General features: G+C 42.1%; 2 protein-coding genes across 2 annotated transcripts in view; one reads left to right on the forward strand and one right to left on the reverse strand.

Annotated features, from left to right (window-relative positions):
* The window catches only part of LOC110952305 (importin-13-like), a 435,553-nt gene that overhangs the window by 248,311 nt on the left and 170,731 nt on the right, over positions 1-16,511 (forward strand). The window lies entirely within an intron of this gene.
* Positions 1-16,511, reverse strand: part of ralgps2 (Ral GEF with PH domain and SH3 binding motif 2) — a 77,014-nt gene that overhangs the window by 52,203 nt on the left and 8,300 nt on the right. The window contains 5 exon segments of the mRNA XM_051947233.1: positions 180-231; positions 903-1,010; positions 1,294-1,424; positions 1,611-2,050; positions 3,487-3,595. Coding sequence (XP_051803193.1) covers positions 180-231; positions 903-1,010; positions 1,294-1,353 — 220 coding nt within the window. The 5' untranslated portion in view covers positions 1,354-1,424; positions 1,611-2,050; positions 3,487-3,595.

Here is a 16,511-nt window from a genome sequence, read left to right on the forward strand (position 1 = left end):
TTCTGATTTCACATGTCGTAACTTCTAGTATGAGAAATGTTTGTTAATTTTACTAAATTGTCTGATTATTTCCTGATTTACATGAACATTTAAGACATTTTTGATGTGGTCTCAGGCATTTGGACCATATTCAACATTGCTGAAGCCACTCACTGCTCCACAGATGGAACAACAACTCACCTCTGGCTGGATGGCTTTGAACACAGGAGCGTCCATGAGCGTAATCTGGCCCTGAAGGAGACCAAACAACAGTTGTTAGATTTGTTCTCTTCAGATAGAAACATACAAACAACATTGCATCACAGTGAGTAAGCTGTCAAATAGGAGGTCAGTGAGATTAAAACTCAACAATTAAAGCACTGCTTTGTGACAGTGTACAACTCATTCTTCACAAGACATGTTGGTTTATTAGTGACAGCACCTCTAAATGCACTGACATACCAGGGAGAGAGTGGCTTCAGGGCAAAATAAGACAGAGAGTGCCCTCTTGTGGTCGAATGTGGCAGAACAACTAACCAACATCAAAGCATTTTGATAAAATGACAGACATTTGGAGCATGCTATTCTTTGAAACATCACGGGGAAATCCTGAGCATTAGCCTACAGCTATTAGAACAGGAGTGTGATGCTGATCAGGGGTTTTTTCAGAACGCCATTGGAAAGTTTGTGCAGAGGCAGCTGGGGGAACTGGACCAGCGCCTGCCTGGCACTGCCAAACATCATCAATTATTACTGCTCCAGTCTCTGACCCCATTTCTTCCTCTATCATTCCATCTCCTCCTGTCTCAAGTCAGCACATCACATGTGTGCTTACTGAACATTTCATTTTTAATCACTCAACTGTACAGGTTAACCAAACAGGAAGAGACAGAGTGGCTGACAAACACATGAACTTTGCTTACTGCATATTCTTCTGGAGTGACCTTCAGCACATCGAACACAACAGCATCAAAACTCTTCTTCAGCTCCGAAGATCCCTTATCACTGAGAGATTCTGAGCTGCTGCTCTTCTGGAAGACAAACACACACAGTTAGAGCTGATGGCTTTGCTGTTTAGAACAAGGTTACAGAGTGAAGGAGAGAGGTGAGGCATGACAGGTTTTGAGAGGGGTAAACAACCTAAGTGCTGTGACAGCACTGCTACCAAACACTGTGTTAAATTTCAGCTGTCAGAGGAAAACAGGTAACAACATCCTGTCGCCTCATAATCACACACTAAAGCTTTCAGCGCTGAAAGATGCGTGCACAGGGTGGATTCTAAAAGGCTGGTCTGATGAGTGGGTGTGGCCTCACCTCAGAGATCGTTGCAGCGTTGGTGGTGATGCTTGATTGGCCATTAGGGAGGTCCATCATTTGCACACCATCTAGCTTTAGCTCAGGAGATCATTCATCATCCTCAGCTGTAGCAAAGCCGGCCTGGCCCTCTGAATACATACGGAACATGTACAACAGTGAGTACATTTTGCACCACGTCCAAGCCAATATTACCTGTATCCCTGAGTGATCACAGAGTCTGAAGCAGCAGCTCCACCTACTGGATAAAAGATCTGCATATTCTTCTGCATTTAATCATTTCAGGTTACTAACTGAAATACGACGCTAAAAATAACCTCAGAAAATTAGCTACGGTTGAACTTGAGGTGTAAGTGCAAGTGTTGACAGGTTCAGCTATGCTTCCTGTGCATGGCATGTGGACGTACGCCTTCAGTCGGTCCTGACAACACAAAAGAGAGGACAGAAGGAGCTTAGGCTGAGCATTAGGAAAAGATCTTATGTGAAAGGGGTTTGTTAGATCCACAACAGTAAACAGCTTACCTGACCTACTGCCACTCACAGCAGGGTCAAGTCCTGAATGCAGTCAAGATCTACTTTTTCTTTTGTCAACAGAAGAGCAACACCTTTTATGTAGCATGTCTTAAGGTTCTCCAGGGTACTTTGGCCATTACAGGCTGCTGTTATCGGTAAATAAAGTTCATTCGGTTGGTTAGTGGTTTGTTCTTCTTCTTCAGACCTTAATCTGAAGTGTGTTGTCTTGATAAATTCTTTAATCCTGTGAATCAGACAATCGATAAGCACTTTCAGCAGGAGCATCACTTGCTGATTGTTGCACAAGTTGTATTTTACTGCCTACTTTAAAAGAGCAGTTTACATATTTTCTTTACATCAATTAGTAGAAAACCACACATTGAAAGTCCCAGTCTGAAACAGCATACCGTGTGACTACATGAACAGATGGAAACAGAATAAAAGCATTTAATGATGTGAATTATGAACATTAAACTGAAGGCTCAGCGTCCAGTCTTTGTAGAGATACACCGAAATTTCAACTTTGCGTGGTATTTTATTAAGACGATATTCTAAATATCCTCCTCTGCTCAGCGCTGAAAACACCTCTGTTCTTTGGCAAAAGCGTGCCGAGAGACAGTAATGAAAAACAAGGAGCTGCTTAGAAATACTGAAGGCCAGCAGAGGCATCCCTTGTGTACTTGACAATGCGGGTCTGTATGTGTGTGGGCGTGCGTGCCTGCCCGTCTTTTCGGCTGGCTTGAGCTTAAATGGCTTGTGCTTTAAGAACCATTAGCTGCCTTCCACAGTTGCATTCTGCCAGAGCCGAGAGCCAACACCAGTACATCATGTCAACTTCCCCTGAACTGTCTGACAGCAGCGCATAATTGTACAGGACGCAATAGCTAGGCTGTGCTTACAAGTAGGAGCCTGTTGTTTAGAAAATCTTACATCTGTAATTACCTTATTTCCTGGACTAACACCCATGCATGTCTTGCCACTGCCACGCATTACGTTAAATATCTTGTGGGAGCTTTGCCTGTAGTTGCTTTGCACAGATTGAGTCAACAGTGTGTTTATTGTGAACATAAGCATGAAAACAGTTTTTAAAAATCCCATGTACCTGATTTTGGTCTTTTTATCTAAAAACAGAACAAACTAAAATCTTATGTAATTCATGCTAGCTACTACTAAAGCATGGGCTTTTCCTGCAGTTTTTCAGGAATGTTTGGAGACCTCAAAAGAGGGGTCCAAAGCCACAAATTAAAATGCAACTTTGTTCATTTAGATTCCATTTAGTCAAGCACAATAGGCACTTTTGCTTATCAAATGGTCAGACACAACAGGAAAGTGCACAGAGTTCTGCCAGATAAGTTAATACAAACTCACTGCCCGAACTGCAGGAGGGCTGAACATGTTTCCTGCAATGTGTAGTTACCTGCCGTAGAGGCCCATTCTGAGCCAACAAAAACACCGAAAGCCGCCGAGTTTGTACAACACTCAATTACATAATGTGTTGGGCTTCATGTGTGTGTTTGTAGATTTAACAAAACGCATAATATTTGCCAGTGTGCCCGTTATGTCATCATGACCTCGGGTGGTTAATAAAAATGATTAGCATAGAACCCGCAGACACACCTGTGCAGATAGGCTCGCTCTTCCAGAAACAACAGGTCCTTGCTCAGACAAGGCCGTACTTACCAGATGTGTGTCAGATGCGCATAGTGCTGGAAGTCAAGTCAGCCTTTTGCTCTGTGTTCCTCTCTCTGTCTATCGAGTCCTGTCTTTCTCTGCGGCTGGCTCCTGCTGTCTGTGTGAAAGGCAAAAGAGAGAGATGAGGGAGAGATGGAAAGGAAGGCAGCGGGATTGTTCTGACCATGAGGAAAACCCACGCAGCCATAAGTAACGACAGCCAAAAAATAATAATAATCTAACAGCTGATCTGATTTGTGTAAGCGCATAGAAAAGCCACAGCCACTGCAATGACAAGCTGACGGGACAAGATCTAATAGCAGCGTTCTAATGGAAACTTTTCCTTGGCCATCAGTTTTAAGAGCCTGGCCAGCATGCAGTAAAATACAGGAATATACACAGAAATAAATCTTGCCTCCCGTTGTAGAAATGATGTTTATATATTGTGTGATTAGTAATATAAATGCACTTGTCCTTATTGTTAACCTGAATAAAAAAATACAGCAACAACAGATTAATTCCCTTATATGTAGATTACGTCTCATACTTCTTCTAATAAGGAGATCAGGCTCTGACCATGACATGACGAATCCACACTTTGTAGAGGCGCAGAAAATTTTCACATCCTTTACTGTAGCAAAAGTACAAGACTGTAGAAGTAGTGTTACAAGTTAAAGACCTGCACTGAAAAGGTTATTTAAACTAATTATCTGAAGTATAATCAGGAAAATGTATTTGTGCGAGTAAACATTCTATCATTGCAACCTATAAATGTAATGGCTGTAAAAAATAGCATTTTACTGTCGTAGTTGGTTGAGCTGATGCAAAGTTAAATTTCAAACCTGCATCTTTCAAGCTGTAAAGCTCAATACAGTTCTGTACAAAGTTTACTGAGATTACTAGCTACAAAGGACGCAAACCTTCACATCAATTAACTAAGGTTTGTGCTTTAATCTTAAGTATGAAGAGTACACATGAAATCTTCATTTCTAATATATTTAGAATACGAGTTTAGCTCATTTTTATGTATTAACTTCTTTATTGTAAACACTGGCTTGAAGAGTCAAGATTTTTCACTGTATGATCCCGATATACAGCAGACGGTCTGCAGTCTTGCATCATGTGAAAATCTGAGCTTCTCTGTTTCCAGACTTCTTCCAGGACATTACATGACTCCTTCTAACCAGTAGGTGTCTCACTACTCTAAGGGATCAAGGCCAGTGTTAAACTCTTCAGCTGAGCTGCAGACAAATGCTGCATGCTGACTGACAGTGGCCGGCCTTCAGCCATCAGGTAGTGGCTACCAGCTCCTCATCCTCTCCAGGTTATCATCATGCTGGATATGGGTACAAGGCTCACCAGCACAGCAAACAGCAGATTAAGATTTCCACTACGAGCAGTAAACAAAAAAAATCACATCTGAGCAGGAAAACATTGCCCTTGAGTTTCACTTCTTCCATTCCTTTTGACTGTCCTTTTGTGGTATGAAAACAGAAATAGCATCCCTGTGTACACAACCGTAACAGAGGCTAAGCTCACGTCTATAGTGTCTGTGTCACTGTCAATTGTTGATTCGTCTATACCCCGCGCAGTGTAAACAGCCCCCGGTAACAGCAGGTTTCTGCTTGTCTGCTGTCTGTCAGTTTGTTCTCTGTTTGAGCTGCTTGTCAGTCTTGATCCCAATTACCCTGGACCAGTTTACACGGAGCTTCACAGCTTTTTACGACGCCCACACCTCCAGCGATGTAATTTCGAAAACACAGGGAGTCGCTTTTAAAGCACTGCATCCCCAATCCACTTCTAACCAGCCAGTGCTCTGCTCCTAACGTCATGTATACACATTTGACAGCAAGCTTAGCTGGAATGTGCTTGTTTGTGTGTTTGGTGACGTAAGTCCTCATGCTTCACTTACTGAGGTTGAAGTCCAGGGACTGTTATGTTCAGCTGACAGAACAGCATGCGCGTAGTGATAAGGAATAGGTGTGTGTTTGGGTAAGCTGGGAATAAGATATCAAGACGACATGACAGGGATTAGAGGCAGCAAAGCATAAAAGGGGAAGAGTGACAGAAAGTGGAACGACTCATGTTGGAGCTTGTAGAAGAGGATGTGTCGCTGTTAAGCTAAATGTGACTCATTATACTGCATAGCAGGTGCTGTTGAATCAGACTTCTCTGAATCGGCTGCCTCTCCCTCCTTCTATTGATGTTTCCAGACTGCTTTTTGACATTCACATGCTGGAGTTCAAACACAAAAGGTGCTGCCTGCCTAACGGGCCTTGTGAGTTAGCGTCACAATGTGTATTAGCGAGGGTTTTTGTGTCATCATTCACATGCCGGCATATTTGTGCATGTGACAACACATTCCACCTCCTGCACTCACCCCTTACATTCCTGTCTCCAGTGGCCCTGAAAACAGGTCTCCACCACTTTCATTTGGCATGTCCTTTGTCCTCCTTACACTGCTCATCTCCTGTCCTTTCCCTCCTCACCTCAATCTCATTTTACAGCAGAAATATCTGTCTTCCAACTGGAAGTCTCTTTCAATTAGTTGAGGACATAATAAATCCTACATATATGACAGAGTCAGGACAGGGAACAAAAAACTCAGTTTGCAGAAAATTAATCAACTTTTTGAATATTTAGGTCGGTAATGTTTCAGAAGCAATACAACAATTTAATCAACAGCAACTAACTTCTGGAATACCGAGTCTGTGCAAAAGGAGTTTAAAATGACTTTATGGGTCAACACAGGTCAAGATTCATCTTAAAGTTTCCCATTACCCTTCTCTTGACCAACATCGATGACAGCAGCTGTCTTCCCCTTGGAACAAGGTAAAATGTATAATGACATTTTTATGTTTTATTAATCTGTGGAAGCCACAAAGCCGCACTGCAGATGGCCTATACAGTGGAAGAGAACAACTTGGCACTCAAAGAAACCACACACTAGGCTGCTCCAAGTGTTGATCTGATTTACTTTTCTAATGTTTACTCACGACATCATCTCTATCCTAACATGAAGCACCAAAGTGTGGTGTGTGTGTGTGTGTGTGTGCGCGCGATGAACCACATTTGTGTGTCCTGAGACACACAGAATTGTGTGATCAGGAAAAGGTCACAAGCTGCGAGGCTATGAATAAAGGATCACACATGTGAGACTTGTGTAGCATTCAGCATGAACAGAGCAGTTGTGACAACTCTGCCAGTCCCTGCCTGCAGCACTGCAGGCCTGGTCTTTGACACCTAACAGCCCTGCAAGCCACACTTATGATCTTGCTCCTACTGTGTCACAGAGTGCCACAAATGTCCTTCTCCCTCATACTCACAGCAAGAATCACAGACCATTTTATTATGAACCGCTTACAGGAAAGAGTCCTGTCCTTCTCGCTGCACAGTCATTTGAAACGGAGTCAGAAAAGAATCTCTCTCTTTTACTGCCCTGCTGTGCTGTATGATAAAACTTGCAGTAGCTCCTTTTTGTCACTGTCTGGATAATGAATGCACTACACAGACACATGCTTTCTTTTTTTTCCCCTCGGAGCAGCAGGGCTTGATGCATTTAAAAAGCATGCCGCAGATGCGACAAAGTCAGGGAGCCAAAGTGGGTCAGTGTGTTGAGCTGAGCGGGGAGAGATGTGGCATACCATTAGGCTGAGCCGCCGTCTTCTTCTCTTTGGTACACAGCACACACACACTAAAGGACAGTGACACCGTCAGCATCAAAGCTGTAACCTTCCTGGCACATTATTTTCCCACTATTTAATTCTTGTAGCAGGCCTCACTGCCATATGACATTATTCTGAACTAAACCTGTAAAGAAGCTAGGAGCTGAACAAATTTACCATCTTGTATCTACAGAATTTCAAAACAGGATCAGGTCTTAAAATGTACAACGTCGGCCTACTTTGACTACCGGATTTCCAAGAAGAGCGCTACTTCCAACTATGGTTACATCTTTTGTGGTGCTTGTTAATCACCAGAGAGCTCGTCAGTGGTGTTTCGGTAATGCAATGCCATGAAGGACTGGATCAAGGTTCTCATTTTCTCTGGGCTCTCACTGAGCCTCCCGGGGGCAACACTATTGATCTGGAGCTAAGAGAGGGCCTGGCTGATCACACCGGCTCTCTAATAACCAGCACATACACACAGTAACAGCTGCATGTCACAGCAGTTCGATATACACTGCTTTCACTCAGCAGGTTGGCTGTTCAAGCAGAGGTTAGTGGCACTGCCTGTGGAGGGACAATGGTGTGTGTGTGTGTGTGTGTGTGTGTGTGTGTGTGTGTGTGTGTGTGTGTGTGTGTGTGTGTCTGAACGTGTGTGTGCGTTGTTGTCGAGGGAACATGACTAACAGCCCCGTCACATTATCACTTAACATGCCGCTGATGTTCAGACCCCTCTGAAGGTCAATAAGTGGATAGCGGCAGCTCCATGGCAGTTTGGACCAGCAGGAGTGGAGAAGAGTAAATGTTTTCATGAGTATATTTGCAGGAATGGAAGAGGGAAAGCAAAAGCTGCCGCAACTCTGTATGTACAAACACTTCCATCTGTAAATAAAAGCCATGTGTTCCATTTGCTCAACTTCTGAATGCCAGTATGGGCAGAAAATCTGCAACTGTCCCAGCTAGAACAGGGCGTTTCTTCATTTCAATTCTCACACAGAAAGGGTTTGTAACACTGCTTACAGTGCATGCTAGTATCCCTATTGCTTATGAAATGAGGTCCTGATAACACAAAAATACACACAAGAGGAAATAAGTTCCAGAGTGCATCCTTCCAGACGAGAAGCTTGCAGATATCTGATTTATCATAGTGACATAATGCAAACAAAGAAGCCAGAACAGGCTAATGGTGTCATATCATTTCACAGCAAAAGCATTTTTTTTTTGTTTTGTTTTGAAAATCCACAGGCAATAAACCCAGTGACACGACACAGACAGCCTCACTGGCTGTGTGCAGAAAGTCTGTGCTTTACCCTCCAACATACTGAGCCATCAGTTCATGAATATTTACGTCCGTTTGTGACTGAAAATGAGCACGATCCCGGACACCTGAGGGCACAGTGGGTGTATCATTTAGCTGCATCTAAATGACAACAGAATCCACTTATATGAAGCACAACCGCCACCCAGCCAAGCCTCTCTGTCACTATCTTATCAATCTCTGAATAAAAAGGGTCCTCAACCAGAAGCTCCACAAAAGGTCTATTTTATCTTAGATAACATGGTCTTGCACGACTACTGAATGTTCCATTAGAGATCTTTACCTGCACATTTGCAAAAATCGTTATCTTTCAGTAATACCACAGTTAATTTTTTTCACAGTTGAAATTTGCTATACATACTTATCAGTGTTTCCCCTCCTATATGACCGATGAGGCGGGCCGCCTCGCTGGTATAGGCCACCGCCTCATTACAATTTTGCCGACATTGCCGCCTCACTGGTCCGTGCCAAAAAAAAAAAAGTAATGCTAAATATTAGAAAGCATTGACACATAAGTCCGGTATATTCGCCGCTGAAATCAACAAGCCAGAATGGCAGCCTTTTCTCGCCGTTGCTGAAGACAGCAAGGCACATCCCCATTGGTCGGTAACACTCAGTTCTCGTATGATATCCCGCGAGATCGTGTTTCAAATGTCGGTTGTTCCGATTGGCGAACGTTCCTAGCGTTAAAAAGCATGGCGGACAAGAAGCTGCAGCACTCCATCGTTTCGTTTTTCACAGACATATGTCAAATTAAGTATCGCATGTCATCAAAATAAAGTGAGCAACGCAGTGTAGGCATCGATCTTGCTTCCTTTACTGAGTTTGCTTACTGTTTTGTTGTCCGCAGCGATACGAATTGACATTGACTTCAAAAATGGCTCCCGTTAAAACATTTAGGCACGACAAAACCCGTTCTCACTAACGAGACAAAGGATTTCAACGGAATATAAAGTTCCTAGTTTCTTTTGATAAAATGACTTATAGAGTGCCTGAAATTATATCATTCAATGGCAAAACAAATTCTGTCTTCAAATTCTAGTTCTGTGTTCACAAAGGTAACAGTTTTGAAAACAGAACTAACTCCTTCAGAAAACCAGTTGTTAACCCAGAGTTGAAGTTTTCTTTCACATTTTTAAGTAAAATGAAAGTCATGACATAACCTTTTTATTCTAAATAAAAATGAAGTGGGAATTTGGTACCTAACATGTAGTTGTTTTTAGAAAAAAGTAAAAGTCACCACTTGATTCCAGATTCAAGTCCTTTGTCATCTTTTTCAAATTTGTAATAAGAACTGATGTGGCATTTTGGAATGGCTTGTGGAAATCTGACCAGAATAAAATAGACTGGACTAGTTGACATGTTTTGATCGCAAGGACAAGTGGGTTTATATTTGTCATATTTTCTCCCTGTCACTAATTTTTAGAAAAGAAACATGAAAATTTTATTTAATTTAGTTTTTGGAAATGGCTACAAATACAACAAAATGTGCTCCAAATTGTGCCAGAATGCCCCATTTTGCATCTTGATTTTCTTTGGCCCTTGCCTACACCCCACCACCTCACAGCCATTTCAACCCAGGGGAAACACTGCTTCTATAAGGAATATATTAAAGATTACACAGCAATTTATTATTTACTGTGCAAGCTGTTGCCACAAGGTCATCTAGCAGCCAAAGTAGGTGATTTGCTAAGTAGCAAAAGCAAACAGGACGTGTTGAGGCTGTCAACAGCTTGGTTGTGAACATTGCTGCTATTTTAGATATTAGTCCAGATGCATAGTGAAAAGCTTTATTTTCCATTTCCAAGGCAAACAATTCAAATTTACACAGCCAATTACACACCGTCACCAGGCCTGTCAGATGGCTAAATATCTTGTGTGGTGAAAGGCAGGTCAGCTGGTTCTTATTCTGCTCAGCTGACAGCAAACATATGACAAGATGTGACGAACTCTAAGACGGAACATCAAGCAAAGCGCACTAACACACCTAAAGCTAGTTGAGAGAGATAGCCTGTTAGTGAAATTCCACTAGTTCTAAATCAGTGTAGTAGCAGCAGCTTGCACTGTGGGGTGTGATTATGCTTTTTTTAGTTACACTTGCCTCCCTCGCTCTTTCTCCTTCTTCTCCCTCGATCCCTGCAGCTCTACGGGTTGATAATTAGAGCTCAGGCTTTACAGACATGCTGCTCAGGCCTGTCCCCGCTTCTGTCTTTTCTCCTGGCACATCCCCTTGTGACACAGACACACTTGGTATGTACAGCTCTCACGGACCTAGATAATGCCTACAGTCGACACCGGCTTTAACCTACAACCAGCAATAGCCTTTGAAATTAATGGCTGCTACAGCTACCACGAGCGAATACAAGGTCCAGCTTGTCTCGATCGCGCTATCTGGTTATCCATCAAATGAACCGAAACAAAGTAACGGTGCCACTGCCAAGCCTGTGAGTAGTGGCATGTGGCAGGGCCTGAGAGCAGCACGCCGTCACGTGTGGGCAGAGCTCCGGCCTACTGTTTGTGTGTACGCCTGGATCTGAACGTGTGCTGGCTTCAGCCTGATTTGTGGCCCAAATGGGAGCAGGCAGGCGGCCCAGCCCAAGTTCAACTCTGCTGCTGAGGCCTGGGCGACCCGAGCGTGGTGACAGACGAGTAGGGAAGAAAAAAAAAAAGAAAGAAAGTCAAAGGAGGGGGAGGGAGAGGAAGCAGAGGAAGTGCGAGGCTGGCAGCAGCACTGTTGTCTGTGGTCATTCCCTGCACGGACTATTAACAAGGAAAGGGCAGGCTAACAATGCAGGGCAACGGAGCAGTCAGTCAGAGCAGTAGTGTTTAGAGGAAACTGATATAATCTCTACGTCTTCCTCTATGAGTCTCTGAGGGTTGACAGACAGACAAACCACAGCAGTAAAACCACATCATGGAGGCCGAGTGAAGACTCCATCAGGATAAGAGTGGCAGTGCACGTCAGATTATGAGACGACATATTAGATTTAGGGCTACTCCAAAGATGAAACGTTTGTCACTGTAAAATATTTCAGTCCATGTAGATAATTGTAGATGATCTATTTTCATGAAGTTTTATTTGATTTTAACCACTTGACATTGAATTTAACCATTTTACCCTGTTTATCAAGGCACAAAGGTAACGATTTTAACGGCGCAGAGGGCAAACTGGCTCCATTATCAAGGGTGTTTACAAGCTAGAGAAGGAGAATGTTCGAGTTTGTAAATGAAACCGAACTTTTCATTTTGTGCTTTCATTTCAGTTTACATCCATGCATCTAAACGACACTGTTGAAAAGTCAAACAAACAGTTTCGGATTGATATTAATTAAGGGTTCAATTGGTGGTACATATTGTTACTGTTTGATCACCCAGCCCAGGTACAGTAGATGAGTATAATATTTTTTCCAATTACAACAACAAAGACAGAGACAGCAGACTCCAACTTAATATGACAACTGAAGTCAAAATCTACACCCCTGTGACGATCCAGAATTACCTGTGCAGCTGCTGTGTGTCTCAGCATCTGTTTTTGTACACACAGCTTTATGTCAGCAATATAAATACAGTTTTGGTCACAGCAGATTAGTGCAAAGGCATTTCCTGTCCATCTCAAACGAAGGCTCCCGTTTCTGCCAACAAACCTTCCCTTAAAAAAAAAAAAAAAACGCAACACGAAACTACAAAAAGCCTCAAAAATGTGTAGAAGCCACTAACATTAAATGGCATTAACCTCTGTTAATGGAAAAGCAACATTCCCTGAGATGAAATTGAAGCTTGTAAGTGGGTAAAATTATGTGTGACTTTTATTGTTATGGCCACATAAAACATCTATATTTTTAGTTGGAGGTTGTAACCGAGTTTGGAAGTGGATATTGAAACATTTTTGTTGGTCGTTTTGTGGGCGAATCTGTTTTAAAGCAAGGAACTGTTGGTTAAGAACTTCTGCTGCGTAAAAGATGTCGAAAAACAAAGTTAGAATGCAGGTGCGGCAGCTAGGATTATAAGGACTTAATGAGAGTATGTTTGAATCAAACTAGAAAAACTAAATGACTCATGCATTCACAAGTATAACCATCCCTACTTAAGCTGGTAAAGATGACAACAGCATCGGACTTTGCTTTAAACAGCCCTTCCCCAAAGTCCAGCTTGTCAGTGGTGCTTTTTTTTTTTCCTCATCTGATTTTCTTTTTATCATCAGAGCTTCATCAGGAATATATCTTTACTCTCTTTCAGTTAATGCTGCTGTACTATCAATAGTACTTCAATAAACAGATGAAATGTGGTGTGTAGCTCAGTGTGTCATGCAAAATATGGTACACCTTTCTATTGACAGTACTCCAGATCACATCCATTTTCATTTTAAAATGCATAACTTCTGCTACTTTTACACCTTGCATCCACATAACTCCTCAGTTTTAGGGGCCCTAAATAAAAACACTATTTTTTTTGGCCTTTTTAGTCCTTATTACAGAGAACAGTTGAGAGAGAGAGACGGGAAACATGAGGAGAAGAGTCAAGATTTTTAATATCCTTCTGATTACATGTAAGTTGAAAAAAATCCAAGGTTGTGTTTTTGTCCGGACATGCAGAAACTGAAACTTTTGAAAACTAACGCAGACACCCATGTTAGCCTTCTGATTGACAATGCACGCTGCTCCTGAGTTTGTCACACTCTGTCGCGTGACTGTTTTCCAAAAGAAAACAAAGACATCAGCCTCAACTGCCAGCGGGTATTCAACATTCACTCCAGGCGTTGCTTACCTTGTTGTCCATTTTAGCAGCCGTTATGCTATTAACGAAAGCTGTGGTGTTACTTTCCCTATTGCTCTTCTTCCTCTGTAGTATTTTCTGCAACTAAGCAACCAACCCCTTGCTAAATGTTGACACCGGCACCCACAGGCCCATTCTATGTGAACTGTCACATGATTTGAGCTTTATACATGTTAGTACTCATAGGAAATATTTCTGAAACTGTTAAAACACACGTCTGGATGGAGATTATTTTCCTATGTTTTAAAATTAAACCTGTAAGTGTGGATGCAACCTCAAACAGAAGCACACAGCCTTTTCCAGAACTGGATACCTGGTGGGCCCTCAGGGCTTTACAGTGAGCTAAAGAGACAGTACATGCTGCAACCTGACAAACCATAGAGTTACTAGTGCAAACATACACACAAACACCAACAGTCTGGGTACAACAATACCTTCTCTCAGGCACAGGACACTGGCTAAAGCAGAGACTTAACAACCTGTGGGTGTATAAGGCTTCTCCTATCAAACAAAAGGGCATAATGTCTCTATTAATCTTTAATTTCACTTTATTACATTGCATGCATGCCATATCCATCTAGCTTCACCTTGCTTCCTCAATTTGTCTGGCCAAGGTTCACCGTGCAGCCAAACTCAGACTCAGGAAAAAATATTTTAAGAGGTAGTTTTATGGGGTAGAATGAGACCCGGGATTGGCTCTGCTGAAATAAACCTGAGTGTTTCTCAACTGTGCTGTACTGTCTGTCTATTTGTTTAAGTACAATCCCTCAAAAAACACCAGTATACTCTATCATCTCTGTAACAATGACCTCATCCTCCTCCAATAAGTATTTCTGTCCTCTTTTAGATTGGCCTACTCTGCTCAGATCCTTGACCCAAAACAGAGCGCCAGCCAAACCTTAAAGTCTGATTCTGAAAACACTCTGCAGCCCAGCTATTGTCAGATTTATATCCTGTGTTTGAATATGCAGTGAGTGCAGCCAGGTTTTCAGTAAGATAAAGAGGGATTCAGCTTCAAATGCAGGCTTCCAGTTGAACTTTCAGTAGTTTTGGTGTGCAACTCAATTCACTTTGAACCTGCTTAACTGAGCAAAACTGAAGTAACAGGCTTCCCATACGGCTTAACACATGAACACACACACACACACACACACAGTGCTGCATGCATGACTTCCCCTAACATGACACTGCCCTGTCTCCAGAGCTTGATAAAATGAGTAATTACAACTTAAAACATAAAGGGCTACCAAGAGGGAAAAGCAGGGGGAGAAGTCAAGAGGGGAGGGACAGACGGATGAACAAGTGTGTGATCAAAGTGTGTCAACTTCTGACACTTGTGTATCGCACAGGAAAAAGAACGAAAGCCAAAGCTAGATTCACACCATCATGCAAACCTGCGTGGTGCGCTACAAAGCAAGACTAAGCTTAGGGTTTTCAGTTTCATGAAGGTGGATCTAATTTAAACCAGCTAGATCACTATGTTATCTCATGCTGCACAGCTAACCTGGCTATTTTCAGAGTTTTGGATTTAAATTGGACGTAAGAAGCGGCTCCCTTTTAGCGGTGTATTTTCTGAGCATTCACAATGAAAGATGCAGATTTTCAGCTGAGGCAATAGATCAGTAAACCTGGTGAACTCAGCTATTAATCCCACAGCAGCCATAGCGATGGGAACCTACATGTATTCAGTCAGTGATGCAGGAAATGCATATTATGTTTTTAGGCCTAGCCCTGATTTGCTATCGAGCCCATTGTACGCTTCAGGCACTGCAGTTTATTGATTTAAAGATCGTCTAGTCCACTGATATTTATGATAGAAAATATTGATAATACTGATTTCACTTGAATTTGAACAAAGTAATTTCCACGTCTTTTTCATTATGGAACAGTATCACACAGTGGTAAAATATACAAATTAACAAGAATTAGTGCAACTTGTTTTTTTCCTTTTTTTTAACTAGCATTCCACCAACCTGCTAATTGAAATAATCAGTCCATCATGTGTGACGCAAAATAATGCACCAAATGCCCTCTTCTATGTTGTAAAAACGTTTGGCTGATTATCGGAGCGAAATTAGGCTTTTACCGATTATATGCATTGTTATTTTTCCATCAGCCAGTTATTGATAAATTAAATGCTCCGTTTTGACTGACGCAGCTCTGTCTGATGTCAACCAATATCCCATCCACAGTGCCATCTGATTGGCTACATACCACAAGTAACAGCCAATTAACACTGAAAGCTACTGTTTGCAGACAAGGAAAGATGAACCCATTTATGAAGAGGAACAGCTCCAATTATTAGCGAAGCTTTGTTTGAGGTAGCAGATGTGGTTGAAGCTGTCCTAATCACCACAATCTTCCACAGACATGTCTGATCCCCCCGTTACACTGAAAATGCTCAGTTTACTTATCTATGCCGGTGCAGCTGAAATTTACTTTTCTGGTTATGCTAAGCTAAGGCTATCTCTACAAGGCTTGCTGTATCTCCTTTAACATCTTTCTAAAGTAAAATTACCCTCGGCAATCTGCTCTAACTGACAAGCACATTTCTCTATAAGAGACACAACCCACAAAAACGAAACAAGATACACTAACCACCAGCACAAATCAGGAAGTAGCTTTCTTAGTGGCTAAAGCTTTGCTAATGTCTAGCGGCCAAGTTAGGTTGCAGCCACAAATTACTCTAAACAGTGTCTGGAAAACAATAACAAATGATGCTATAAGATACGGGCCATAATGGGCAATAAAAGTGATAGAACAGTGAAAGTTTAAGGAAATAGAGAACAACAGCAGATAGAACTGCAGGAGACGAACTGTTCAATCTTAATCGATCCAACGGTAAACAGGATAGAGTCCTCACTTCTATTGCTATTGTACATAATTAATGACACTAATCTTATTAATAAGGGAGCCTGGTTATTAATGACAGGTTCCATGCTATTACATTCATTCTTTAGAGAAAATACAGCTAACAAAGAAAGTTGATATCCACCGTCATTACACCCATTAACTCTCACCGGGGTTTTAGGTTTTGTTAAGCCGGCTAATACAAAGAGAGTCTGGCTATGTCAAACTCGCTTCACAGTACACCACTCTGGTCAAATAGGGATATGAACTAAGAAATGCACACAGAGACAGCTGTTTGCTCTGAGAGTTCACTGGGTCAGAGATCACAGGGGAGAATAAAACATGACACCAGGACACACAGTGAAAAACACGAGGCACAGCGGATGAGGAAAAGCAGAAGAAGATGACAGAGATAGAAACGGATGTGC

This window comes from Acanthochromis polyacanthus, chromosome 4 (genome assembly GCF_021347895.1).
Source record: "Acanthochromis polyacanthus isolate Apoly-LR-REF ecotype Palm Island chromosome 4, KAUST_Apoly_ChrSc, whole genome shotgun sequence".
NCBI classification, from domain to species: domain Eukaryota; kingdom Metazoa; phylum Chordata; class Actinopteri; family Pomacentridae; genus Acanthochromis; species Acanthochromis polyacanthus.